At 38.0% G+C, this 27,935-nt stretch overlaps 1 protein-coding gene across 1 annotated transcript; it reads left to right on the top strand.

Annotated features, from left to right (window-relative positions):
- On the top strand, positions 1-27,285 carry si:ch211-266g18.6 (synaptotagmin-like protein 2). Its single transcript, XM_022673297.2, has 15 exons — positions 1-279; positions 2,915-3,060; positions 5,407-5,479; positions 6,791-6,836; positions 6,945-6,987; positions 8,182-10,548; positions 13,184-13,263; positions 13,480-13,584; positions 15,775-15,947; positions 17,756-17,852; positions 19,561-19,722; positions 22,670-22,748; positions 23,303-23,402; positions 25,092-25,297; positions 26,416-27,285. Exons 1-15 carry the CDS (start codon positions 152-154, stop codon positions 26,553-26,555), a joined length of 3,945 nt encoding a protein of 1,314 aa, XP_022529018.2. The 5' UTR covers positions 1-151; the 3' UTR covers positions 26,556-27,285.
- Positions 27,286-27,935: the final 650 nt, after the last annotated feature.

Below are 27,935 nucleotides of genomic sequence, written 5' to 3' on the forward strand. Positions count from 1 at the left end.
GTGTAGAGGAGAGAGTGGAGGGTGGAGGTGTGTGTGTTTGTGAGTTAGTTAGTTAGATGTGAGTGTTTAGGAGTGTGAGAGGAAGATCTGCTGAAGTTCTGGAGAAGTTTCTGGAGGAGGTTCTAGATAAGGTTCTGGTTCAGACTGAGGGATGAACTCGTTTAAAGATGCTACTCTGTTTCTGGACCTGAGCTTCCTCTCCCCGGAGGAGGAGACAGTGATCCGGCAGGTTCTGCTGAGAGATGAGGACCTGAAGAGGCTGGAACTGGGTCGAGTCAGGTAGGACCATCTGCCCTGATCTACTGTCTTACACTCATTTACATAACAATCTGATTTACCCTAAAATCACCCAAAAAAAAGAATGATTATGGCTTACAGCCAATGAAAACCCCAAAATCAGTGTATCAGAAAATTAGAGTATTATATAATAAGACCAGTTGGTACTTTTGGTAGTGTGGGCAGTGTGCCAAATCCTGCTGGAAAATGAAATCCGCATCTCCATAAACGTTTTTCTTAGCAGAGGGAAGAAGCAGGAAGTGCTGTAAGATTTTGTGGGAAAACAAAACTGCACTGACTTTAGACTTGATAATAAAACACAGTGGATCAACACCAGCAGATGACATGTCTCTCCAAACCATCATTGATCATCAGTAAATTTTACATTTCATTTAAAGTAAATGAAGGGAGCAGAGTCTGGAGGAAGAGTGGAGAGACACACAGTCCAAACTGCTCGAGGTCTAGTGTGAAGTTTCCACCAATCAGTGATGGTTTGGAGAGACATGTCATCTGCTGGTGTTGATCCACTGTGTTTTATTATCAAGTCTAAAGTCAGTGCAGTTTTGTTTTCCCACAAAATCTTACAGCACTTCATATCTTACAGCTTCCCTCTGCTACTGACAACTTTTATAGAGATGTGGATTTCATTTTCCAGCAGGACTTGGCACACTGACAAAAATACCAATTGGTCTTATATAATATAATATTCTAATTTTCTAAGACTCTTTAGTTTTATATAGAATATTAACATATTGAACTGAATGACTGAAACAAAGTAACTTTTTAATTATATTTTAATTTTCAGGACGCACCTTAAATTAAAATTTTTTAAACAATTTTAAAATGTTCTGCAGTGTGGATTAATACTAAAGTCATTCAAACTATGAAGAAAAAACATGTTTTATATTTGTTTTATATAGAATATGTTTTATATTTTATATTCAAATCAGCTTTGTGAGTTAGAGTCACCTGGAATTCAGGCTTTCAGTTAACAGCTGTGCTGAACTCATCAAGAGTTCAAGTAAAGTAAAGTAGTGAAGAGGTAGAGTTACAGGTATACAGTGAATAGAGAATATTTGAGTAATGTTCTAATCCAGATTGTGAGAAACAAGAACTACTCAACTAAGTAAAGAAAAAATGTTATGATGGAACTGGCACTCATCATGGCTGTTAACAGCCAACCAGATAAGAGTATCTAAGTGGTTCTTCACAGAGTATTTTGGTTTGTTTAACACTGTTTTTAAGTTATGACATGATTCCTTATGTGTTCCTTCATAATGTGGATCACTTCACTATTAATTTACTATGAATAATTTAACTGGTACTGTATAACTATATTCTCACTCAGAAAATTATACTACAGATCATTATGGGAAAAGCACAGTTGCTTACCTACTACTGGTAAAGCATTTAATGAAACTTTAATGAAAAGTTTAATAAGCTGCTTAATATCTCTGGAATGTGTTCTCTCTGCATTTGGGTGGATAAAGTCGGGTGCTGGATTGGGGATTTTAATAAACTCCAGTTCTGCAGTGATTTTAATTCATAATCTCATCTCTGTGCCTCTGAATACAGATCCATAATCATAAAAATAAATGAATTCAGAGCAGTGTGTGTTATACAGAGTGAGGACACACCCTGTCTAAACCCCAAACACACACCTGCACACTCATTACCTCACCTGCAGCAGGTTACAGTGTGCAGAGTGTGTTTCAGACCTGCTTTTAGAGAAACTACAGGATTGGTGGTAGGGGTGGGCGATATGGCTCTAAAATAATATCACGATATTTCACGGTATTCTCACGATAACGATACTTTTGACGATATGACAAAACACTGCATTTAAAAAAAAATTTGAATTGTATTATTGCATGCAATATGACATGTCTAACTAAGATTTAAAAATATATATTTTATCAGATTTGTAACAGAAGTCAATGGTCCAGAATATCATGGTACTAATAATAATGCACTCCAAATATCTCCATATATCCAGGATTAAAGTAAAATAAATGATACTGGACAGATATAATCTATAGTCTCTAGTAGATATATAATGGGAAATGAGAACAGTATGAATTTTTCTTTTGTTAAAAACGGCAAAAAAGTACCACCCTGATGTGATGATTAGGGGTGGGTGATATGGCACAATAATTCAGGGTATAATATCGTTTTGGTGATATTATCACATACGATGCGATATAACACCCCCCTAATTGGTGGTTGTTATTTTATCTATGCAGTCAGAACATTATGACCGGTTGTAATCGGTACACTGCAGTTTTTTCTGATTATGTAAGTAGTTATGTAAACAGCACACGGGAACTTTCTTTCCCCTCATCACTCCTAGGGTGATGTGGATCAGCACAAGACTGCGTCTGTGAGCTAATGTATCAGAACCTAGTCGCTGCGCTTTCCTCTGAGCGTTAGTGCTGTGATGCTACTCAGCAGAAAGAGGCGGAGTCTGACATCACATGTATCGGAGAAGGCATGTGCTAGTCCTCACCCTTCTGGTTTGTTGGGGCATCACTAGTGATAGAGGGAGTTCTAATAAGTGGGTTGGGTAATTTGAGAAGAAAATGGAAAATAGCAGGTAAGAGTCCTGCAGTTAATCCAGCTTTATGCTTCTTCACTTCAGTAGGTTGAGGACGTCAGTGCCAGACCCCAAGGAGCTGAAGGTGTTGTCGGGGGAGTGGTTTGATGACCTCAGGTCAAAGCGATACGGACGGCAGCCGGCTATATCAGCGGTGGTCCGGTCTTCTATGAGGTGGAAGAAGTCAGCAGGTACCTTATTTATCCTTAAAAACAACTTAACAATCACATTTATGGAGATGCGGATTTCATTTTCCAGCAGGATTTGGCACAATATTGTAATTTTCTGAGATACTGATTTTTGGGTTTTCATTGACTGTAAGCTATAATCATTCAATCAACAATAAAAGAAATAAACACTTAAAAAATAAATCACTCTGTTTTCACATTTTCAACTGAATTACTGAAATAAAGTAACTTTTTAATCATATTCTAATTTAGAGATTCTCTCAAATACACTGACATGCCAAAAAAAATGCCATTAAGTAAAATGATCAAGAAGTTCTGCCCAAGGGGACGGATTGGAAACACCCACACCTGTATATGTTGGGAGGTGTTATCTTATATGTGTATCAGGGATACGTCATAAAAAGTTAATGTTACCACCCACAGTGGAGAGTGCAGTGCAGTGGGAGGGTAATAATGGTGACCTCACCAATATACCCCACAGCTCAGTACAGCCTGCCTTATTTAGCTTCTATTGGACATGCCAAAAGTCATGGGACTGTTATGGGTATAATATGTTCTGTCTCATGACTTTTGGCATGTCAGGGTGTATGGTGAATAACAGTCTTAAATCCAATGAGATTTTTTTTGTCACTGTCACTAATAGTCAATTTCGTGTGATATATTTGCCATTTTTTTAAACAACAAAAGTAATACATATATTTTGATACAGGCTCTTAAGTTGAGTTAGGGAAGTAACTACTCTATAGAATCTAGACACAATTTTACAGTTCTTTTTGTTCTACTAAAGGTTCAAAACTTTTATAATGTATACATTTTTATCATTTATTTTGTTGCAGTAACATTTTTTGTGAAATTAAATCATTTGTATTTAATTTGTATTGTATTTAATATTAATTCAATATTTGTCAGTGTTTTTCATATTGCTAAGAATGTTACTTTCAAAAAAATACCCTAAAATACTGGGCAATATCATTCACACTTACTTGTGTAGGTCAGCATATCGTCTATCGCAGGAGTGTCCAAACTTTTTTTGTTGGGGGCCAGAAGGAGAAATATATTTGAAGTCACGGGCCACAGACTCTGTAATAAAACAAATAATGAAATATACCACTTTAAATAATACATTTATCCTGATTATTTCATTTACACACCATTTTACTTGACTTACTATCTTTATCTTTGACAGTGTTGTGTAAACTAAGATTTATCAAATTGATGTTTAATTTCATGATGTCTCTTAATATAAAACTCCTTAATTACGGCAACTTTCAGATTCTTTGCCCCGTTTCTTGCGCTAGAAATGCGCACTCTCTCCGCTTTTAGACTCTTTGGCCGTTTTTCTGCGCTAGAAATGCGCACTCTCTCCGCTTTTAGACTCTTTGGCCGTTTTTCTGCGCTAGAAATGCGCACTCTCTCCGCTTTTAGACTCTTTTGCCCGTTTTTCTGCGCTAGAAATGCGCACCCTCTCCGCTTTTAGACTCTTTGGCCCGTTTTTCTGCACTAGAAATGCGCACTCTCTCCACTTTTAGACTCTTTGGCCCGTTTCTTGCGCTAGAAATGCATACTCTCTCCGCTCTTAGACTCTTTGGCCCGTTTTTCTGCGCTAGAAATGCGCACCCTCTGCGCTTTTAGACTCTTTGGCCTGTTTCTGATACCTAGCGTTCAAACTTTGAATCTCACATTATAAAAACCTGATTAACAGCGGGCCAACTTTCATTCTATTTCTAAAATACCTTGCGGGCCGCTCCAAAAAAGGAAACGGGCCGCAAATGGCCACAAACATCCCTGCTCTATTGGTTAAATTTTTTTACTGTTTCAGGCTAAATTTGAACGTAGAAAATCGGGTATAAAACTTAATTATTTCCTGTTTTAAAAGATTTTACAAGATTTTTTTAGTTCTTTAGTTTTTCATTTTTTTTTTCCGTTTTTGCATCTTGTAAAAAAAAACTGTATAATGCAACTTAATTTTGTTACAATATGGAAAAAATCTGAAAATTGAAATTCTGAAATGGGAGGTGCAAGGTAAAAAAAAAAAAAATAGAATTGATGAAAACCCATTTCTTTTATACTACACCAAATACTAAAATAAAAAAGCAGTTTTACCCTCAATTTTCTATTTTCAAATTTAGCTCTAAATTGTCAGACAATTGAATTGCTAAATGTTACACTGACTCTTTTTAATATTTTAATTTAATATGATGTGTATTTTTTTTTATTAATGGACCAATAGAAATGCTCTAAAATGACTTAAGGCTGGCAGTGGCGATGTGTCCTACATGTAGTCGGTTGTTGTGTATAGCAGGCGTTCTGTCTCCAGTTTCATCCAGAGTGTTTTCTGTTCTCCTTTAGGCCATAAACCCCTGCCCTTCCTGAACGCAGTGCTGGAGGAGAGAGATGTAGAGAAGGAGAAGAAGAGCTCAGAGTAAGTCCTGATATTTTAGCTTATTTAACTGCAGGGTAAAACTTACACAACGACCCAAACACTGAAATATCACAAAGCACCACCCACTGTAAACACTGGGCACGGTGCTGCAGGGTGTGTTACTGTTTACACAGAAACTCTGCAGCCTTACAGACACTAATCTTAAATCTGTAATAAGATTTACACCTGATACTGATGAGGGATTAACACTGAGTATAAAACTAGATTATTATAACTCATTTTATTATAATGTTCTAGTGTAAAATGAAAAGAGTGTATAATTTAGACTGAACAATATTGTGCTTTGTCATTAAGTCTGCTGGGATATTAAACATTATGATCAGAATTTAATATACCCATTTAAATATAAATAATAAGTAGCGCTGGGTGATATGGCCTAAGATTTTTTTCACTAAAATCAGATTTTTGATTTTAATATTTTTTTCCCTACTAAAAATCTACAAGATGTCAGATGACAAAGAAATGGTTCAAAAATAGTTTGACCTTTAATTTGGTTTCACTTAAATTTTTCATTTGGAGAAACAAGCTTATATATATGCTTATATATATACATGCTTATATATAGGCTATATATAGCTATATATATATATATATATATATATATATATATATATATATATATATATATATATATATATATATATATATATATATATCCAGCTCTCTGGTGATTCTTTGGTGTGTGTTATACAGTTGTGGTAAGGCAGAAAAACTTAAAAATCATAGTAATAAAAAAAAAAAAATATATATATATATATATATATATATATATATATATATAAACAGTACAAATAGTTTGTAGCATGCAGTGTTCTGTAATGTTGAGGATATGGTAAACCATTTTATGGTAAAGGTACAAAATACAAATACTATTATACTAGTGCATCAAAAATAAAATATTAGAATATCATTGAAAAGTTACTTTATTTCAGTAATTCAGTTGAAAATGTGAAACTCATATATTATATAGATGTATTAAACACAGAGTGATCTATTTTAAACATGTATTTCTTTTATTGTTGATTTAAACGATTATGGCTTACAGCCAATGAAAATCACTGTCTCAGAAAATTATAATATTATATAATAAGACCAGCTGGTACTTTTGACAGTGTGGGCAGTGTGCCAAGTCCTGCTGGAAAATGAGGCTCAGGTGGTGTATGGCATTGCAGTAATGTTAGAATCCAGCAGCCTTTGCATTTTTTTCCTACAGGAATAAAATACAGTTCTAATACTGAGCCAAGTATTGATTTATTGTAAATGCCAATGCTTATTATTGTATTATTTCAGAGTGTCAGCTGACCCCAGATCGATCCACCCGGCGCTGGGAGTCCAGGTTTGTCATATTTCATCTTTGTCCTGGTTATCTGCACGTGATGAGATGTCTGTATAAATGTTGTTAGTGTTGATAGAGCTGATATTGATTTCTCTATTTTTCTTGCAGGTATCCAGGGAATATGAAGATGAAGATATCGTGCTGGAAGAAGGTGAGGTTCAGATAAATATATATATATATATATATATATATATATCCTCTTGAGACCTTGCGTCCTCATAAGGGGACATAACATTTCAGCTTCTCTGCACCATGATACTGCACTTATTAAAACCTTGACCTTTGACCTTATATGAAAACACTACCTGTACCATCTAGTGTCCAATGACAACATTAAACTCAATTGATTGAATACAAGGGCAGGAATCCCAGTCAAAAGTTTCTACAGCCAGGCCTGACAAAAAACATGGGCCAGATAATAATCTCATCCAATTTTATGTTTGAAAATAGTTTATTAACTTATCTAAAATTTAGTTTTTGGGCTGTTAATGGGCCCTTCTGATCCCAAATGGCAAGAATATTTTAAAAAAGATCAAATTAATTACTGTCTCCATATGTGGACATTGTTTTTTGAAAAGTTTTTAGAAAAATGTTCCTGTACAAAAACAGTTTAACATACTTGTTAGGTCCTATTAATGACAAATTTAAGAGAAATTAAAAATGTAAAAGTCTGAGTCGCAGGAGGATATATATATATATGCTGGTCGAGTTCAATACATATTTTAATTTGTACTTTGTTAATACTTTTAACAAGATAAAATATATTTAATACATTACATTTAAAGGAACAATCAGTATTAAATACGAGTCAATGAGTGAAATGTCCAAACACCAGGTAGTTTTCTGCTCCAGCCATTCCTTTCTTTACATGAGACTCATGAACCCGTCTCTATTATGGTAGTGGTGGTGATAAATTACCCAGCTATGGTTAGCAAACCTTACTAAAGCTCAGTGATTACCTGTTTTAGCAGAAAAATAGCCAGTTCCCCTGTTTGCATGGCTTCAGCAAACTACGCGCTGTTGTGTTCTATACCTGGCAACCCGGGGTGTGGACCTGGGACTGAGGGAACGGCTGTGGGCAGGTTTTTAGACAATAAAGCCGACACAGATTACCTTTAGATTATTATAACTACTTTGTGATGGATCTTGATCAAGATATGAGTTACTAGAAAAAATAAATCATTAATGGTCCTTTAATGGTGAAAAAATGTTCTGGCTACGGCCACACTGTTTTTTTTTTCCTTTTCAAACAAATGCACAGTAGCTAAACAAGTTTCATATTTGTCTCATATTACACATTTAACCTTCCATAACCAGTCCATAACTGCTGTTTTTAAAATTGCAGATACCACAGCTACTCAAAATCCAGCCAAGAATTTTCTCATCCAAAACCAATCACCAGGAAAAGCCAGAGAAAAGCCTCAGGAGGAGATTATTCTAATCCGCTCTAGAAATCTTGAGCCTGGGCTGCAGCCCGAGTTTAAAAGAGCCTATCAAAAAGAGTCTATCGATACAACAAGCCTATCAGCGAGCGCCACGACTAGCGATTCTGAAACAGATAGCATGACAACTAGCACCAATACGAGCACAACGGGAAGCCCTACATCAAAATACTTTACAATCAACCCAATTAGTGCCTTAATTAATAAGAAAACTAGCACAACAGCTAGCCCAACAACAACAGACTTCACAATTAGCGGCGCAACGACTAGCACAACAGCTAGTCCCACATCCAGAAACTTTACAATAAACCCAATGACTAGCGCCAGTGCCTTAGTTAGTGAGAAAACTAGCACAACAGCTAATCCCACATCAACAAACACCACAATTAGCAACAAAACTAGTACAACAGCTAGTCCCATGTCACCAAACCCTATAATTGGCACAACAACTAGCACAAGTGCTCCAATTAGTGCTAAAACAAGCACTACAGCTAGCCCCATATCAACAAACACCACAATTAGCGGTGCAACAACAAGCACAAATGTTCCAGTTATTCCCACAACTAGCACAACAGCTAGCCCCACATCCAGGAACTTCACAATTAGTGCAATAACTAGCACAAGCGCTCCAGTTAGTCCCAAAATTGGCATTACAACTAGCCCCACATCAACCAACACCACATTTAGTGACAAAACTAGCACAACAGCTAGCCCCACATCAACAAACACCACAATTAGCGGTGCAGTTACTAGCACAAGTGATCCAGTTAGTCCCAAAGCTAACACTACAGCTAGTCCCACATCCAGAAACTTCACAATTAACGCAATGACTAGCACAAGTGCTCCAGCTAATGCTAAAACTAGCACAACAGCTAGCCCCACATCCACAAACATCACAATAAGCGACAAAACTAGCACAACAGCTAGCTTCATGTCAGCAGACCCTATAGTTGGCGCAAAAACTAGCACAAATGCTTCAATTAGTACCAAAGCTAGCACTACAGCTAGCCCCACATCAACAAACACCACAATTAGTGCAACAGCTAGCACACCAAATGCTCCAACTAGTCCCACATCCAGAAACTTCACAATCAGCACAATAACTAGCACCACAGCTCCAACAAGTGCCAAAACTAGCGCTCTAGCTAGTGCCAAAACACCAGAAACCAGTACAGAGCCCAGGCGAAAGGTATCCCTCCCTCCAGCTCTGCAGAAAGACCGATCGTTTGAGGAGAACTGGTTGAAGATCACTCTGGAGGCTAATGCAGCAGAATCAGCAGCGCTGGAGATTAAACCTGAGCGCCCTGATCTAAACACGCCTGTCGAAACGCTGGAGATAACATCCTTCACTGAAACTCGGGATAACAAATCAAGCAGCGATCAATCAAATCTGCCCAGAAGCAGCGCTGACCTCATTAGCACTGGGCCAGAGGTCAAATCCGGCCAAGCTGAGCTAATAATCTCTAGAGAAGTTACCAGAACTGAAGTGGAGGAGATTAAGGAGAGTTCTGGATTTGGGAAAGATGTGGACCGAGATTTAAAGAGGGATCCTGAATTAATCAGGGGATCTCAGAGGGAACGGGAACAGGAAAGGGACCGGGAACAGGAAAGCTCCCCTAAGCTCTTCACTGTTTCCTCGGTGGAGATGATGAAAAAGCGTGAACCTCAGAGCAACACTGTTCTGGAGACCAAAGAGAAAATCGCTGGGGGAGAAATCATAATTTCAGATTTTAAAAGAACGTCTCCGACGAGGATGGATGAGCTGGATGTGGAGGAGAATCCCAGCATCTCTGGAATTCCTGGAAATCAAAACCCAGAACTTGCTAGTTTAGAGCTTAATAGGCCAATCAGAGCGGAGGAACTCGTAAAGATTGAGACAGAAACAATTGAAACAGAGATAGTGATTGAAAATGCAGCTCCTCAAACAGAAAAGAAGAAAGATTTTGATGTGGAATTGAAGGAAAAGGAAAGTGCTAAAGGGAAAACGTTGGAATTAGAAGAAATAGATAGAATAGTCGTGTCAGAGAAAATAAAGGATAAAAACGACGGCATATTGGAAGCGAATGAAAGAGTGATTGAAAGCGATGCCCCTGGAGAAGAGCTCAGGAGAGAGAGTTATATTCTGGCGGGTGTATACGCTCGAGCCCTGAAGGCAAAATCCCCAACCACTAAACACGTTTCCATCCAAGATCCAAAGCAGCAGGAACGATCTGTAGATCTGATTCCCTCCATCGTGATTCTACCATCTGAGACACCAACACATAAAGAAAGTAAGTGATTTTAATGATTAGATTTGAATAGATTTGATGTACAATAACAGAATAATGATGTTTTGCACTGTTTAAAGTTTAATTTGCTTTGGGCAACATGTTCATTGTTTTAAGAGGCACTTCTGACAACCCTAAACCATATTGTGTTCCTTTGAAGTAATATCCTTTTGAAAACATTAGGGCTGGACCCGAATATTCGGGTATTCGGATATTCGTTCGTTGAGTAGGTATTCGGTTTTTAATTTTGGTATTCGGATATTCGTTTTTTTTCTCCTTTCCAGAGTTCCACCTCACTCTAACCACTTCTGTTTTCGCGGGTCCCGTCAGAATATCTTGCGCGCGGGACAGAACTGAACTGTTATTGGCTGGAGCGGGAGTTTAATCCAGACGATGCGGGAGCAAATTAATAAATAGTTAAGAAAACTGTAATAATTGTAAAAAAAAAAAAAACCTAAAGAAAACTCTCAACGCGCAGGATGGACCGACACACACACGCACACACCAATGGTGTTTGGACTGGGGTAAGGAACAGGACCGCACTATTCAGCGCTGCTGTTTTAATAAATATATAAGTAAATTTGAAGCATTAAATGTAGTTTATTTAATTTATATTAGGAACGTGGGGCGGGAGCGGCAGAAATGTGTATGTGGCGGGCGGGCGCGGGATTAAAAGAAGCAATTTTTTTGCGGAGCGGTAACGAGACAGAAACGCGGGAGCGTGGAAGAGTGGGTTTAAAAATCAGTCTCGCGCAGGCCTCTATTATACATGATAAAAAAAAATGCAGGCTCTTCGAAACTGATTTATATAATAAAACGTAAGGGGTAATGTGGCAACAGTAGGGGCTAAATCGGTTACAAAAGCCTGGCCTACAAAAATGATGTCTGAACGAATTTCCTCTTATCTAATATAATTTAAAATGGTTTAAAAATATAAAATAATTTCTAAGCAAACGAAATATTTAATATTGAGCTTATAGCCCAAGTGCAAAAATACAAAATCAGTAATATGCCCTGCACAATCCTTTAACCGAAATAGACCAAGTACAGTTTACAATGACTGTCCTCTAATATAATTAACAATGTTTAAGAATATAAAATACTTCCTGAACAAACGTTTTTTTGTTTGTTTTTTTTAAGCAAATAGCCTAAGTGTGAAAACACAAACAGCAATTTACTGGGCTGGCTTGCGCAGCGGAGAAACCGTGCAGCAGCAGCCTCCTAGCCTGCTTACGCAGCGGATAAGCCGCGGTGTGGGGCAGCAGAAATTCCGGGATGAAAACACAAAGAAATCTGGGCTAAAAACACAGAAAAAATATGGGGTGAAAACACAAAAATATGGGGGATAAAAACACCAAAAATCCGGGGTGAATATGTCTCGTCGGTCAGAGCAAATTGAACATTTTTCAGTGGATTAAAGGGGCCGTGATTTGCTTTTTTTAATTTATTTTTTTACCTCTTTTTTTAAAAACGAATATTCGAATATTCGCTTCGAATCAGTGCCGAATATCCGGAGCTCAAAAAACGCTATTCGGGCCAGCCCTAGAAAACATACCAGATCTGCCTAAAATAAAAATAAAAAATTCCTAAGTTTTAAAAAACGCTTTTATTGTAGTAATTTCCACCTCTGTAGCGCCTCTCAGGTTCAACTGTGCTATAAGTGAGCATGATGTGTCCGCATACCAAAGTATATGGACACATCATCACAATATGCAAATCAGTCAATCAATAATACCGCCCCCACCCTGCTGACGTCCAATCATCTGCGTCTCACTGCTATCAGAGGCACACTGCTGCTGGTGCAACTCAACTGCCGAACTCTGGCGCCAATCAGCTCTCACTCTTGCCCTGCCCCAAAACCCATACATCACCCAGTGCCCCTCCCAAACAACCCCTCACATTTTTTTTTAATCATTTTTTAAATTTGAACTTTAAAATGTGAAGTCAGACTCCGCCTCTTTTTGAACTGCTGCTGATGCTCTAGCATTACAGAGTAGCATCACAGCGGAGCATAACGCTCGGAGGGAAGCGCAGCGACTCAGTTCTGATACAACAGCTCACAGATGCAGCCTTGTGCTGATCCACATCACCCAAGAGATGAGAGTGATGAGGGGAAAGAAAGAGCGCCATCTACTCTACCCACCCAGCAAGGGAGAGAGCAAGGACGATTGTGCTCTCTCGGGGCTCCGGCAGCTGATGGCGAGAGCAATTTTCTCATCAAAGTGGCAGCGCTTTATAGTGCTGGACTATTGATTTGAAAATTCTGTTTTGCTGCATCAGTAACTTCTCAGGAGGTGGATACTATAGTAATACTTATATATATATAACTTTATATATAGCTTCTGTGGGAGAGAGGAAAAGTCATTGGACAGGAGCTGGACCTTTTCTCTCTCTCTCTTTACCTGTATATAGCTGTGTATTGTTTGTTTTATACCTGATATATCACATTTCACACTCTTACATACCTCTCTGGTGTCTCGTTTCTTGTTTTTTCATGTTTTTATCTCCTCTGACGTTTTATGGATATTTTAGAACAGGCCTAAATTGACACGCCCAGCGTCGGATTACCAGCCCGCGTTCAAGCTTTTCACCTTAAATCAGAATTCCTGTCATTAGTATCTCCTGTTTTCTTTCACAGGTGAGAAAATCGGGACGCCTGCCCCGGCAGCACCTGCAGGAACACCTGCTCCACCCACCTTTGTGCTGGACACCTGGGAGGTCAGCCTGCATTCATCTCTTTCCTCTGCGTATATATATATATATATATATATATATATATATATATATATATATATATCACACTCTCACTCTCAGCACCTCACCCCGATGCCTCGCCCCCAGGCCGCGCCCCCGATCAAAGCCCTGCTGCTCGTTCTTCAGGAATAATCACAGCTTCTGATTGAGCGGCTGCTCTTTGTTCCTCTAATCCCACAGGATGAAGGAGTGGACTCAGAGGATGACAGCAGCTCCGTGTCCAGCTACGGCTCTGATCTCTCCGGCAGGAGAGGCTTTACTGCGAGCGAGCTCTCCGTCACAGAGGTGAGCTCAACCTGTAGGATTATACAGAAAAACGTTCCTGAGGTGAAGCTAAAGCAGCTCTGACCCGTCTGGCCTCCAGTAGCTGCAGATCCTTTAAGTTCTGTAAGTTCTAAGGCAGGACATCCGTGACCAGCAGCCTACTGACGTTTTCCAGACTATGAAGAAACACATAAGGAATCATGCAGTTACTTAAAAGTGTTTAACAGACCAAATCTTGTGGTTTCTGAGGCTCTCCTTCATTTAGTTGAGTAGTTCTTTCTTCTTATTATATGGATTAGATCAGGGGTGTCCATACTACGGCCCGCGGGTCATTTGCGGCCCGTTTCCCTTTGTGGAGCGGCCCGCAAGATATTTTAGAAATAGAATGAAAGTTGGCCCGCTGTTAATCAGGTTTTTATAATGTGAGATTCAAAGTTTGAACGCTAGGTGTCAGAAACGGGCCAAAGAGTCTAAAAGCGGAGAGAGTGCGCATTTCTAGCGCAGAAAAACGGAGCCAAAGAGTCTAAAAGCGGAGAGGGTGCGCATTTCTAGCGCAGAAAAATGGGCCAAAGAGTCTAAAAGCGGAGAGAGTGCGCATTTCTAGCGCAGAAAAACGGGCCAAAGAGTCTAAAAGCAGAGAGAGTGCGCATTTCAAGCACAGAAAAACGGGCCAAAGAGTCTAAAAGCGGAGAGAGTGCGCATTTCAAGCGCAGAAAAACGGGCCAAAGAGTCTAAAAGCAGAGAGAGTGCGCATTTCAAGCGCAGAAAAACGGGCCAAAGAGTCTAAAAGCTGAGAGAGTGTGCATTCCTAGCGCAGAAAAACAGGCCAAAGAGTCTAAAAGCAGAGAGGGTGCGCATTTCTAACGCAGAAAATCGGGCCAAAGAGTCTAAAAGCGGAGAGGGTGCGCATTTCTAACGCAGAAAATCGGGCCAAAGAGTCTAAAAGCGGAGAGAGTGCTCATTTATATCGCAGAAAATCGGGCCAAAGAGTCTAAAAGCGGAGAGGATGCCCAACAAAAAAGTTTTGGCACCCCTGGATTAGATCATTACTCAAATATTCACTATTCTCTGTATACCTGTAACTCTACCTCTTCACTACTTTACTTTAACTGATGCTCTCAAACACTTTATTAAGAGACAAGAAATTCAAGTAATTAACTCTTGATGAGTTCAGCACAGCTGTTAACTGAAAGCCTGAATTCCAGGTGACTCTACCTTATAAAGCTGACTGAGAAAATTATGTCCAAGATGTGAAAAGCTGTCATCTAAGCACCCATCTAGTACCCACTTATCAACACTGTAGCAGTCAGCTAGCAACCAGTTTGAAACATCATAACGACCCGCTAACAAAACTGCAACACCATAGCAACCACCTAGCAACACCACAGCAAGCACCAAGCAACGACATAGGAAGGCCTGCCTTAGTAATTACCTGGTTCCAAACTGTAGCACTTATTTAGTGTGTAGTTGACAACACCTAGCAACCACCTGGAATACCATAGTGATGTTCTTCGTCTTCTTGTTCGCCTTTTTTTTGCTCGTCTTCCTGTCTTTCTTATTGTTATTTTTCATATTCGTATTCTTTGTATTTTTCTTCTTCTTCTTCGCCTTATTTTTCTTTGTCTTCATGTTTTTTCTTATTCTTTTTTTTCCCCTATTCTTCTTATTTTTCGTATTCATATTCATCTTCTCTGTATTCTTCTTCTTTGTCATGTTTGTCTTCTTCATATACTTCTGCGTGTTCGTCTTCTTCATCTTTTTCTTCTGTCTTTATCTTCTTAGATAGATAGATAGATAGATAGATAGATAGATAGATAGATAGATAGATAGATAGATAGATAGATACTTTATTTATCCCAACGGAAATTTAGGCATCCAGCAGCAACAACACAATATAATAAGAAACATATTTCAACTTAAATTAAAACAAAGAAGAATAGAAAATATATAAGGCTATAAAAAACTTACAATACAAGGTAAAGATATATCTGTAAACGGAGAAGTGCAGTAGATGTTGTTAATGGTCATTAAGTAACTAAATCTTCGTCGTCTTCTTTGTATTCTTCTTTTTTCGTATTCTTCTTCTTCTGCTTTATTTTGTGAGGTTATCACCTGTTTTATGAGTGATTGTGTCCTGTGTTTACAGTGTTAGTAGTAATATTACTGTGATATATAGTTTATTGTAATATTGTCTGTGCTGTGTGTCTGTAGCGTACGGGCAGTCTGCTGAGTGTGTACAGTGATGCGGGGGATTTTGGTAATGTGACGGTTCAGGGCTCTGTGGAGTTCGCTCTGATGTACAGTCCTCTGGGAGAACTGGTGATTATGGTGGAGCAGTGCCAGGACCTGGCCATCGCTAACCCACGCAAACAGCGCACTGACCCGTGAGTTCACATAGTGTCTGGTATACGTCGTCCTCAGCTAAAGCCTAGAACACTTCCCCAGTGCTGCTGGCATTTCCACTCTGCTCCAGACTGATGCTGTTAAATTGTTATTTATGTTATTCTAGAGTTTTATACACTGCCTGGTTAATAAAAAAGGATTTAACTAAGCAGATATTGGATAATATTACTTGTATTGGATAATAATTACTGTATGGGTGATTATAATCTTTCAGCTGCAATTATTAAAAGTTATTTATTCCTAACTGATGCAGGGAGTAGCTTCTCATGTGTTAAACAACTAGGTGGAAATACTCTTCCTGAATCCTGTGGTCGTGGAAAAGGTCTGAAGAATCATCGGTTACAGAAGAGTCAAATTATAGGCAATATGCATCAATAATGCAGAAAAAAACATTTCTCAGGAGATTATAGCTGAAATTACTAAAATCAGGTTAAAACTGTCCAATGCTTTATTTTTAATAGTGGACAGATAGTGTGGGAACATCATCTTCCAGGAAGAAATGTGATCTAAATAAAATCCAGCGATTAACAAGCAAAAAACTAGACCTCAGGGATATGTTGGTTAATAGTGAAAGTAAGAGCTTTACCACACTCACACTCACAATACAGTGAAGAGAACTGAAGGGATTAAAGGGATTATACAGCTGTGTACCTTTAAGAAAAGTGAAAATTATCAGTGAGAATAACCAGCAAAAAAAGCTTCAGTTTACTATAGAGATAGGTAAAGATCAGACTCTGCAGTAGGCCTGTCATGATAAGATTTTTTTGTGGGCGATATGTATTGTTCGAGAACATATTGCGATACACGATATTTTTAGACTAAGTCTAATTTTAAGACTATTGAATGCAACTGATATTATGATAACAAAAAAAGCAATTATACACTTTTTAAAGGCAACAAATTTTGAATAAATAATTTATTATAATTAGTTTGGGAATTTTATACACTTATTTCTTCACCTACTTTTTAGTCCACACTGTGTTTATGGAGTCTCACTGGCTAAAATACTGTTTTTGGTTATATATGTGAACAAACATACAAATAAACACAATTATTGAGGTCATGTTCATTTATTGTATGATAAATCGATATTGCGATTATTGTGACAGTCCTACTCTGGTGGAATAGAATAAGAAGATCATGTGAAGATCTGATGATTAAAATTGTTCCAGAGTGATGGAGCATCAGGAGGGTAAAAAAGAGGAGGCTCGAAGAAGAAGTGATTACCCATCATGCCCAGTGCTACTGTACAAGTAGCCTGAGGGGGCGGAGCTATGATGATCTAGGATTGTTGCGATTGGTCAGGTCTAGGTTTAGCAGCGTTATGAGCCCAAATAACGAGGTCAGCTGATCACCTGAATACTGAACACCAGATTATCCCATCAGTTGATCAGTTTTCTTCGCTTAAAGAATGAGGTCAGCTGATCACCTGAATACCAGGTTATTCCATCAGTTGATCAGTTTTCTCCGCTTAAAGAATGAGGTCAGCTGATCACCTGAATACTGAACACCAGGTTATTCCATCAATAGATCAGTTTTCTTCGCTTAAAGAATGAGGTCAGCTGATCACCTGAATACTGAACACCAGGTTATTCCATCAGTGGATCAGTTTTCTTCTTCTCTGATGGAACGGGAACATTCCAGGAGGACAATTCCATTGTTTTCAATGAGTAATTCAATGAGTAATTGAGCTTAGATTGTGAAAACGTTCTGGGCTGTTATTGGTTAATAATCAGCTGCTAGAAGTGTGTTTCCACAGTATAATAAATTAACTTTGTTCTTTTATCAGGTATGTGAAGACCTACCTCTATCCAGACAAGAGGAGCAAGAGGAAGACGTCTATAAAGAAGCGTACAGTGAACCCGGTGTATGTGGAGGCTCTGAGGGTGAGGGTCTCGTCTACTGTTCTTCACGTCCTCCACACCACCTGATATCCTGTCAGATATCCTGCTGTGAGGGTTTAGAACCAGGGTTAAGAATGTACCAGAATTCAGCAGCATCCAGCATCTCACCCTGAGTTCAGACACGGGTTCATTTTATCTGATTTTTCTGTTTATTTCCTTCTGTTTTATTTACTCTGCTCACCTGCTGAGGGGTTTTAGGAGTAAACTGGTGAAGGCCAGTCTCCTGCATTATAGATTCAGTACTTTATTCAGACTAAAAACCTTCAGAATGTGGAGTGAAAGCACTGCTTAATAAACTAACACTAGCACTTAGAATTCAGAATTGTTGTCTTACTAAGCATTGTTTAAGTGCAAGATTATTTTATTTATTTTAGGAATCACTAGTCAAATTATTCTGATTCTTATATAGAGATTTAAGCGACACAATAAAGGATTTTTTGGTTTGATTCAAGTCTGATTCACTCATTTTGAGGCTTGATTACCTGTAATTATTGCTTATTTTAAAGGTCTCATTCCATCATTTTTCATCTATTTTTAAATGTCTAGTTGTGTCTCTAGTATGAATGAATATCATGTAAGCTGTTTTTTGTAAAAAAAAAAAAAAAATTGCTCAGGTGCTCAAGGTTTCTATTTAGCCCTGCTTTAATTCACTGAATTAGTGGTCTTTGAAGAAAGACAGGATTTCAACTCTTGCTCATGAATATTCATACATGCAAACATATAATCTCTAATTGGCTAACATCACAGAAGCAGAGAACCCCTACCTGCTGCCTTCCCTCCCACACTCTATTTTACAGCTCTAAAACCTAAAACTTAAAATGTTTTCAGAGATACAGCCTTAGTTATACACTGCAAAAAACGAAGTGAATTTTTCTAAATTTAAGGCAATAATTCTTATTTTCTTCTCTGATAAGACTTTTAATCTTACTAAGCATTGTGTAAGTGTTTGATTATTTTGCTTATTTTAGTGATAGTTATCTTAATCATTCTTACTTAGAATTTGTACCTTATTTTAAGTAATTCGAACTAAAAATAAGCACAATCAAGCAGCAATCAAGTTATTCTGATTCTTGTACTTTTTTGCTTGATTTAGGTGTTACTTCACTCATTTTGAGACTTTGTCATTGATTTTTGGAAGAAATCTTACTAAGAAAATTGTGCTTACCCCATTGGCAGATTTTTTTTGCTTAATACACATATGTTTGTCTTAATTTGCATATATGTTGTCTAGTTTTTGCCAATGGATTTTTTGCAGTGTAAAGATACAGCACTGAGTGCTAGATAAAGTTAACCCTTAAACTTCACTTAACAACTCGTATTTCTGAAGCTTTTCTTTAACTAGTATGATTATATAACACAGAGAGACCTATTGTATTTTACAAACAACAAGAAAAAATGGATTTTAGCAAGAAAAATGTGATCCCCTCATTGGCAGATTGTTTTGCTTAATTTAAGCATGTACGTAACAATATACATATATTTTGTCTTGTTTTTGTAAATGGATTTTTTTGCAGTAAAAAGTGTTGGATTTATATTTTTGCGCAGTGTAGTCTTGCATGTTATAGTTGTTGTAATTGAATTATAATTACATTAATCATTAATAATATTCAGATGCAGAAGTCCAGAGTGGGTTTTTTTATGTGTGAGAGTAATTTTCTCTTCTTCTTTTTCTCTGTAATTCTGCTCACAGTACAAAGTGAAGCGTGAAGAATTGCCCGGAAAGACTCTGAACTTGTCTGTGTGGCACAACGACTCTCTGGGCAGAAACGTGTTTCTGGGTCAGGTGGAGATCAATCTGAGGACGTGGGACTGGGGCCACGAGTCTCTCACCTGGTACAACCTCCAGCCCAAGGTGTGGAAATAATCAAGAATAGAAATGTGGTCAAAAAAATATATATATCGTCGCTGTCCAATGAAAAACAGGTATCTCTAAAACGGCAGCTTTACAGGAGAAAAAAAATCTTTCAGTGAAAGTCAATATAAAAAAAGTTTATTTCAGATTATTTTGGAGAATTCCTATTGATTTATTCATTAGAATATTTTGACACAGTGTAGGAGACAGTTGGTTTGTACGGAGCCCCTGAAGGGACGTGGTGTATTTTTATTTTATTTTTTTACATAAGAAGTGGTGAGCACCAAATACTAAGTGGTGAGTATCACATACTAAGTGGTGAGCACCAGATAATGGTAGCTAGCAAGCTATAGTTTAAACTGGCATATGTTCCACAGAGAAATGATGTTGCTAGCTAGGTTAGCTAATGTTAGCTACTTTTTTTCAGTGGGGATTGTTTCAGTTAGGTAGCCAAAGGTAACACACACACACTTACACACACACACTTACACACACACACATACACACACACCAAACACAGAGCCTGCTTTCACCCTAGCCTACCTATTATTGTACAGAGAGCAATGAAAGCCTTAAAGCTAAGCTAAATTAGCTAGCTTTAGCTTAGCTGGCTAGAGCTTTGTAAAAGCAGCCTACATTAGATCACAAGTGGCAGCTAAATAAATATGATTTTAATAGCTAAAGTTAGCTAAAACATTCCCCACTGAAATAAAGTAGTTAACATTAGCTAACCTAGCTAACGTTAGCTAAAACGTTCCCAACTGAAATAAATTATTTAACATTAGCTAACCTAGCTAACATTAGCTAAAACATTCCCCACTGAAATAAAGTAGTTAACATTACCCAACCTAGCTAACATTAGCTAAAACATTCACAACTGAATTAAAGTAGTTAACATTAGCTAACCTAGCTAACATTAGCTAAAACATTCACAACTGAATTAAAGAAGTTAACATTAGCTAACCTAGCTAACATTAGCTAAAACATTCCCCACTGAAATAAAGTAGTTAACATTAGCAAACCTAGCTAACATTAGCTAAAACATTCCCCACTGAAATAAAGAAGTTAACATTAGGTGACCTAGCTAACGTTAGCTAAAACGTTCCCAACTGAAATAAATTATTTAACATTAGCTAACCTAGCTAACATTAGCTAAAACATTCACAACTGAATTAAAGAAGTTAACATTAGCTAACCTAGCTAACATTAGCTAAAACGTTCACAACTGAAATAAAGTAGTTAACATTAGCTAACCTAGCTAACATTAGCTAAAACATTCCCCACTGAATTAAAGTAGTTAACATTAGCTAACCTAGCTAACATTAGCTAAAACATTCCCCACTGAAATAAAGTAGTTAACATTAGCTAACCTAGCTAACATTAGCTAAAACATTCCCCACTGAATTAAAGTAGTTAACATTAGCAAACCTAGCTAACATTAGCTAAAACATTCCCCACTGAAATAAAGTAGTTAACATTAGCAAACCTAGCTAACATTAGCTAAAACATTCCCCACTGAAATAAAGTAGTTAACATTAGCAAACCTAGCTAACATTAGCTAAAACATTCCCCACTGAAATAAAGTAGTTAACATTAGCAAACCTAGCTAACATTAGCTAAAACATTCCCCACTGAAATAAAGTAGTTAACATTAGCTAACCCAGCTGGATGGAGGATTACAGAGCATGTGCACAGCACAACGTAGCAGTCTGTGAAGTCAGGTACAGACAAATAAATATACTAAGTAAGTGGTGCTCTCCACTTAGTAACTTAGTTTGTTCAAATTGTGTAGAAAACAAAAATCGACAAAAATGGAGATACTTGTTTTTCATTGGACAGCGCCGATATACAGCTCTATAAAACCTTAAGAGAGCACTTCAGTTTCTGAATCAGTTTCTCTGATTTTGCTGTTGACTGTAAAAAAAAAAAAAGTAACAACAACACAGCGTCTCTCAAAAGGGAACCAACCAAAGGTAGCTCCGCCCATCCACAATTGTTTTTTCAATGACATTTTTCATCTAGTTTTTCTCCTCTAACTAAATTCTTCTTCTCCATCTCCAGTGTCCCAACAATTCCAACAATTACCAAATTTTTATTTTTCCCCAGTAATCAGTTTTTTTTTTAACGTATTATGCTATATTATCATAAGAAGGCGGAGCTACACTTGGAAATTAGGTGATTGATATCTGCTCTGCTTCTGTTTTTTTAGGCTGCACTGTGAACTCAATGAAGGCAGTCTGAGACAAATGATTGGTCTGTGTAAAGTAGAGCTTAGATTCTCTGCCCGAACCCGACCTGAACTCGGGGGTTGGGCCAAAATTTCCCACCACTTTCCTGTTTTTAATTGCTGTTTTTTAATGCTGTTTTTGTTTTATATAAAGCTTTGGCGTGATAATCACAATATCGTAAAGTAACAAATCAAACTGGCTATATGCTTGAAAAAAAATATTTTATTCAGAAAGTGTTTTATATTGTAAAACATTGTTAATTATATTAGAGTAGACGGGGAGGTCGGTTCCTAATAAACATTGTTCTTAAATAACTGGTCTATGCTTCTTCAGTGTTGCAATGTTAATTAGCATTGTTCTGAACAGATTTCACTCATTCAAACAGCCTGAAAATGTTTTTTAAAAAAATGGGCTGGGTCGGGTCGGGCTTGGGCTGGATTTTTTGGGCCCGATCTAAGCTCTGGTGGAAAGAGCAGGTCTAACCAATGAAAAATGGAATCTGGCTGCACCTCTGGTCTCTGGTACTTCACAGACTCTGGTTGCAAATATAACTAATTTACGGTTTGCAGTTTTGGCTTCATTTCTAGAATTTCAGAATGCAATCTGTGTTTTCTACAGTCATTAAGTCCCTGATTGGTTTTTTAGCCCAATACTAATTAATGTTCCTTCACTCTTTCTACAAATTTGATTTGTAGTAAATACATTTCTATTCGTTACAGACGGCTGATAATCCGGAGGCGCAGGAAAACCACGGGCTGCTGTGCGTCTCCCTGAAATACGTTCCCCCAGAGCCCAGAGGTATTTAAAGAGGAACCAATCAGAGGGGCGCCGAGTGGTCCAGCAGTCTAAAGCGCTGCCACTATGAGTGGGAGGTCGCAGGTTCGAACCCCAGCTCATGCAGCTTTGTCATCAAGCTGCCGGCGCTCAGAGGGAGCACAATTGGCCCTGCTCCCTCCGAGTGGGTAGATGGCGCTCTCTCCCCACATCACTCCTACGGTGATGTTCACAACACAGGGCGTCTGTGAGCTGATGTATCGGAACCGAGTCGCTGCACTTTCTTCCGAGTGCATCAGCAGCAGCTCGAAAAGAAACGGTGGCTGACTTCATATGTATCGGAGGAGGCATGTGCTAGTCTTCTCCATCCTGGTGTGTTGGGGCATTACTAGTGTAAGGGGGAGTTCTAGTGAGTGGGTTGGGTAATTGGCTGTGCTAAATTGGGGAGTAATTTAGTAAGTAATTGTTGTAATTGGTTATTATTAAAGTAAAAATTAACGTAAGATAATACAGAACTTGTTCTTCTTTACTTCACACCTCTAAATATATAATGTACAGTAATTGTGCTGTAACTGTAGGAGGTTCTAAGCTCGGTACCGGAGAGATCCACATCTGGCTGAGAGAAGCTCGGCAGCTCCATCGCCTCAGACCCCCGGGGGTGGACTCGTTCGTGAAGTGGTGAGTGTGTGTTAAGCCCTATCTGAACGGGATTAGTTTCTCAGGGGGTTCTGGGGTAATTTTCTCCTTTATTATTGATTCCTCTGTGATTTTATTCCCATCCAGAACGATCATGTACATGTTTTTTTTCTCAGACGTCCTCTGAGATAAAAAATTACAGGCTGAATTATCTGCTGTTTTTCTCTGAACTCTTTTCGTGCTCCTCTGGTAATTTTAATCCTGTACGGATCCACATCTCTGAGTTTCGTCTCCTCACGTTTAATAAAATAGGATTTTTTTTTCCACTGCTGCACATAGTAAATATTGTACACTTTGGACGCGCGTTTTCATGGAGATCCATGTAAAAAACACAACAGCGAGTGGAAATGGAGGAGCTACTGAATTACTAGTGATGTCATGTGACCGAGAAAACGAGCCTAAAAACTCACTGATCCTCCTGTTTTTTCAGTTGCAGTCCGGATGCAGGAATTTTATCACTGAGTAAAAGTGTAAAATATTTTAGTGTGTATCTTCAGTAGAATGCAGATTGGACCTTTTTTGGTACTGTAATAAAGGAACCTGAGGTTCTGTGGTTTGAGTTAGTGTTTGAGTGTTTTTAGCGGGTTGTTTATCAGAGTTGTGACGGGTACAGGAATGCTCCAGCTGTTTGTTTAAAGGGCTCGTGTCCACACTGCCTGTGTTTACCCTCTGAATCACTCTATTCAGCAGCAGTTTACACTTTATTCAGAGCTATCTGAATAGAATGGCATTGTGTGTCAGATAATGAATTACTGGGTCAAACCGGACAGTAGAGCTTAAACTAGTGTCAACGTTTAATGGGACCTGCTTTATTAATAATATTATTGATTTAGTTGCATTTATTAATTTATAAATGTATTGATATTATTTTTACTAGAACTTCATTATATAAATTATTGTTATTAAACTTTTACCAGTTGGGTCTCGACTGCCCCTATAAACACTCAAACCACAAAAAAATCCATTCACAGTTTTCTGTGAACGAGCTTATTGTGACATCACAATAAAGAAACCTCACCGTCAACCCCCACCAGAGCCCCACCCACTAGATCAGTTCTTGTTGAGAACCTTAGTCAGTACACAACAGAATTGGCCAGCAGACTTTGTCTGAGGGAGGGATCTGTACCTTCTGTCTCATCTGTCAACAGATGAGGGAGATGTAAGAACTTTCAAATAATGAGTTTTGTGGTTTTATCACAGTTAAAGGAGAACTCTGGTGTAAAATTGACTTTTGTTGTAGTAAAACATAATAAAAAGTTCTTACCTTTGATGAATAGCACACCTCCGTTCTCCCACAGCGTTCAGAGATCCAGAAATTTTACCAGTTTGTACAAACACCCTTCAGACTGGGTGAGACGGGGCATAATTTGCCCCGATGTATCTGCTGACTTCCCATGGACGGTACAGATCCCTCCCTCAGGTGAAGTCTGCTGGCTAATCCTGCTGTGTACTGACTGAGGTTCTCATCAAGATTATTTGATCTGATTATTAGTCTGCATGTTCTACAGTTTTTTTAGAAACTGAGACAAGTGCTCTAGAAGGTTGCTATTATAAAGATATTTTTAATATTATTATTATTATTTATTATGTTCTAGATTTTATCATGGTTCTAGATTGTTAAATGAAATGTTTATATACGTGTGTCTGTCTGTCTGTCTGTGTGTGTATCAGTTACATGCTGCCGGACACCAGTAAGAAGAGTCGTCAGAAGACGCGTGTGGTGAAGAAGTCTCTGAATCCGGTGTATAATCACACCATGGTGTACGACGGCTTCAGGCCGGACGAGGTGCGCGAGGCCTGCTGTGAACTCACCGTCTGGGACAACAACAAACTCTCCAACCAGTTCCTCGGAGGAGTTCGCCTCAGCCTCGGCTCAGGTAGCTGCTACGCCCTTATCCGAGTCTTTGTGGCATGTGATAAGACGATTCTCTCTCTTATACATCTACAGTATGTTGCCATTATTGCCAAAAGTATTCGCTCAGACAGTATACAGCAGGATTAGCCAGCAGACTTCACCGGAGGGAGGGATCTGTACCTACTGTCTGTGGCAAATCAGCAAATATTCCACAGCCAACACAGTCAGTTTTCCCATAAACACACCCCTAAACTTGGTGTAAAGCCTTCCCTAATAAACTGAAGCTGTTACAGCCATAAAGTGTGGGTGAATATTGTATTAAATCCTATGGATTAAGAATGGGATGTCACTCAAGTTCACATTTGTTCAGAAGCAAACAAGCAAATACTTTTGTACTTAGAAAATATTGTATAAAATGTGAAGAACATCTATCAAATTAAACAATGAAAAATAATATCTGACCATAACTAGTTAACATTTTAGAACAATTATTATAGTGTATTAAAATATTAATTTTGACTAATTAGTTAATATTTACAGTACATTTCCAGTCAAAAGTTTGTACAATCCTTAAATTGAGTGTTTTGTTCTAGTTTTTTTTTTTTAGGTTTTTAATAGTAGATTAATACTGAAGTCATCCAGACTAAAGAAAAACAAATGGAATCATTTAGTAAACTTAAACGTGTTAAACAAACCAGAATATGTTTTATATTTTAGATTCTTCAAAGTAGCACCTCTTGTTAGATGATCAGTTTTTTTGCACGTCTCTGCTGGATTTTAAATAAAGAAATAAAGGTCAGGCAATCTGAAAAGAAGAATTTCAAGAAAATTGAAAGTATCCTCAAGTGCAGTCAGGACAAAGACCATCACAAATATTATAATGATGAAACTGGCACTCATCAGGACCGCCCAAGGAAAGGAAGAGCAAGAGATAAGAGTATCTTAAAGCTTCTTCACAGAGTATTTTGGTTTGTTTAACACTGTTTTTAAGTTACTACATGATTCCTTATGTGTTCCTTCATAATCTGATAGATCACTTCACTATTCATTTACTATGTAGGTAAAAACAGTTTTAAGACGGTATTTTCAGGATTTGGTTGCACACTGCTGACAGTTGTTCTCTGCTCTGTTCTCCTTTAGGTCAGAGTTATGGGAAGAAGGTGGACTGGATGGACTCGGTGAATGAGGAGGTGGAAATCTGGGAGAAAATGATGGCAAATGCGAACAGCTGGGTGGAGGCGGAGCTTCCACTGAGGGGTTCCATGACTCCCAGGAAATAAGAGGACATAGGTGAACTCAGGAATCTCCAGGAAAGTCAGTAATATGTGAGAATTCATAATATATAATACATAAAAGTGGGATTGAGGCAATAAAAAACCTATACCAAACCTTTTAACCCCATAGTAAAAAAATAGAATATCATTGAAAAGCTCCTTTATTTCAGTAATTCAGTTCAAATGTGAAACTCATTTATTATATAGATGTATTAAACACAGAGTGATCTATTTTAAACGTTCATGTTTTATTGTTGATGGTTATGGCTTACAGCCAATGAAAACCCAAGAATCAGTGTCTCAAAAAAAAGAATATTATATAATAAGACCAATCTGTACTTTTGTCAGTGTGGGCAGTGTGCCAAGTCCTGCTGAAAAATGAAATCCACATCTCCATAAAAGTTGTCAGTAGCAGAGGGAAGAAGAATGAAGTGCTGTAAGATTTTGTGGGAAAACAAAACTGCACTGATTTTAGACTTGATAATAAAACACAGTGGATCAACACCAGCAGATGACAGACATGACTCTCCAAACCATCACTGATTGGTGGAAACTTCACACTAGACCTCGAGCAGTTTGGACTGTGTGTCTCTCCACTCTTCCTCCAGACTCTGATCCCTTCATTTACTTTAAATGAAATGTAAAATTTACTGATGATCAGTGATGGTTTGGAGAGACATGTCTGTCATCTGCTGGTGTTGATCCACTGTGTTTTATTATCAAGTCTAAAGTCAGTGCAGTTTTGTTTTCCCTCAAAATCTTACAGCACTTCATATCTTACAGCTTCTCTCTGCTGCTGACAACTTTTATGGAGATGCGGATTTCATTTTCCAGCAGGACTTGGCACACTGCCCACACTGCTAAAAGTACAAATTGACCTTATTATATAATATTCTAAAGGAAAAATCATGAAGAGCATTAGGACTTGATAAATGTATTTGCAGCCTGTGTTCATTGCTGAGTGAGGCTGATGTAAATAAGAGCTTTCTGTTCGAGTGTTTCCAGGTTTTTGGGTGCAGTTATAAATATCCTGGGTGTGTTCGTGTCCGGCTGAATGATTCACAGAGAGCCAAATGAATCATTAACTGTGACCCACTGCAGCGAGCGCTGGAGACAGATTTGTGAATGTAATATATTGACATACTTTCCGAAATCCATCTTAAAAATGCAAGAAAACTCTATATTTTGATATAAATCAGTGATTCAGAGTTTTAGTACTGACTGGGTTTGATTTATATTGATTAGAACTGTAGTTAGAATTTTCTGTAAAGAAAATATAAATAATCTGTAATCAGTGTGATTTAAAATAATCTGGGTTTTATAGTGGGTTATATTGGGTTTACTGTTCACACTTAGTTTGGTACTTTTTTTACTTGGAACTAAAAT

The sequence above is a fragment of the Astyanax mexicanus genome, chromosome 14 (assembly GCF_023375975.1).
Source record: "Astyanax mexicanus isolate ESR-SI-001 chromosome 14, AstMex3_surface, whole genome shotgun sequence".
Taxonomy (NCBI): domain Eukaryota; kingdom Metazoa; phylum Chordata; class Actinopteri; order Characiformes; family Acestrorhamphidae; genus Astyanax; species Astyanax mexicanus.

What these genes read in the sequence shown, in the direction of transcription:
- si:ch211-266g18.6 (XM_022673297.2), top strand. Translation starts at nt 152, where the DNA reads ATGAACTCGTTTAAAGATGCTACTCTGTTTCTGGACCTGAGCTTCCTC. An exon ending in CTGGAACTGGGTCGAGTCAG is followed by an intron (nt 280 to 2,914) that starts GTAGGACCATCT and finishes TCTTCACTTCAG; the next exon opens with TAGGTTGAGGACGTCAGTGC. An exon ending in GGTACAACCTCCAGCCCAAG is followed by an intron (nt 19,723 to 22,669) that starts GTGTGGAAATAA and finishes TATTCGTTACAG; the next exon opens with ACGGCTGATAATCCGGAGGC.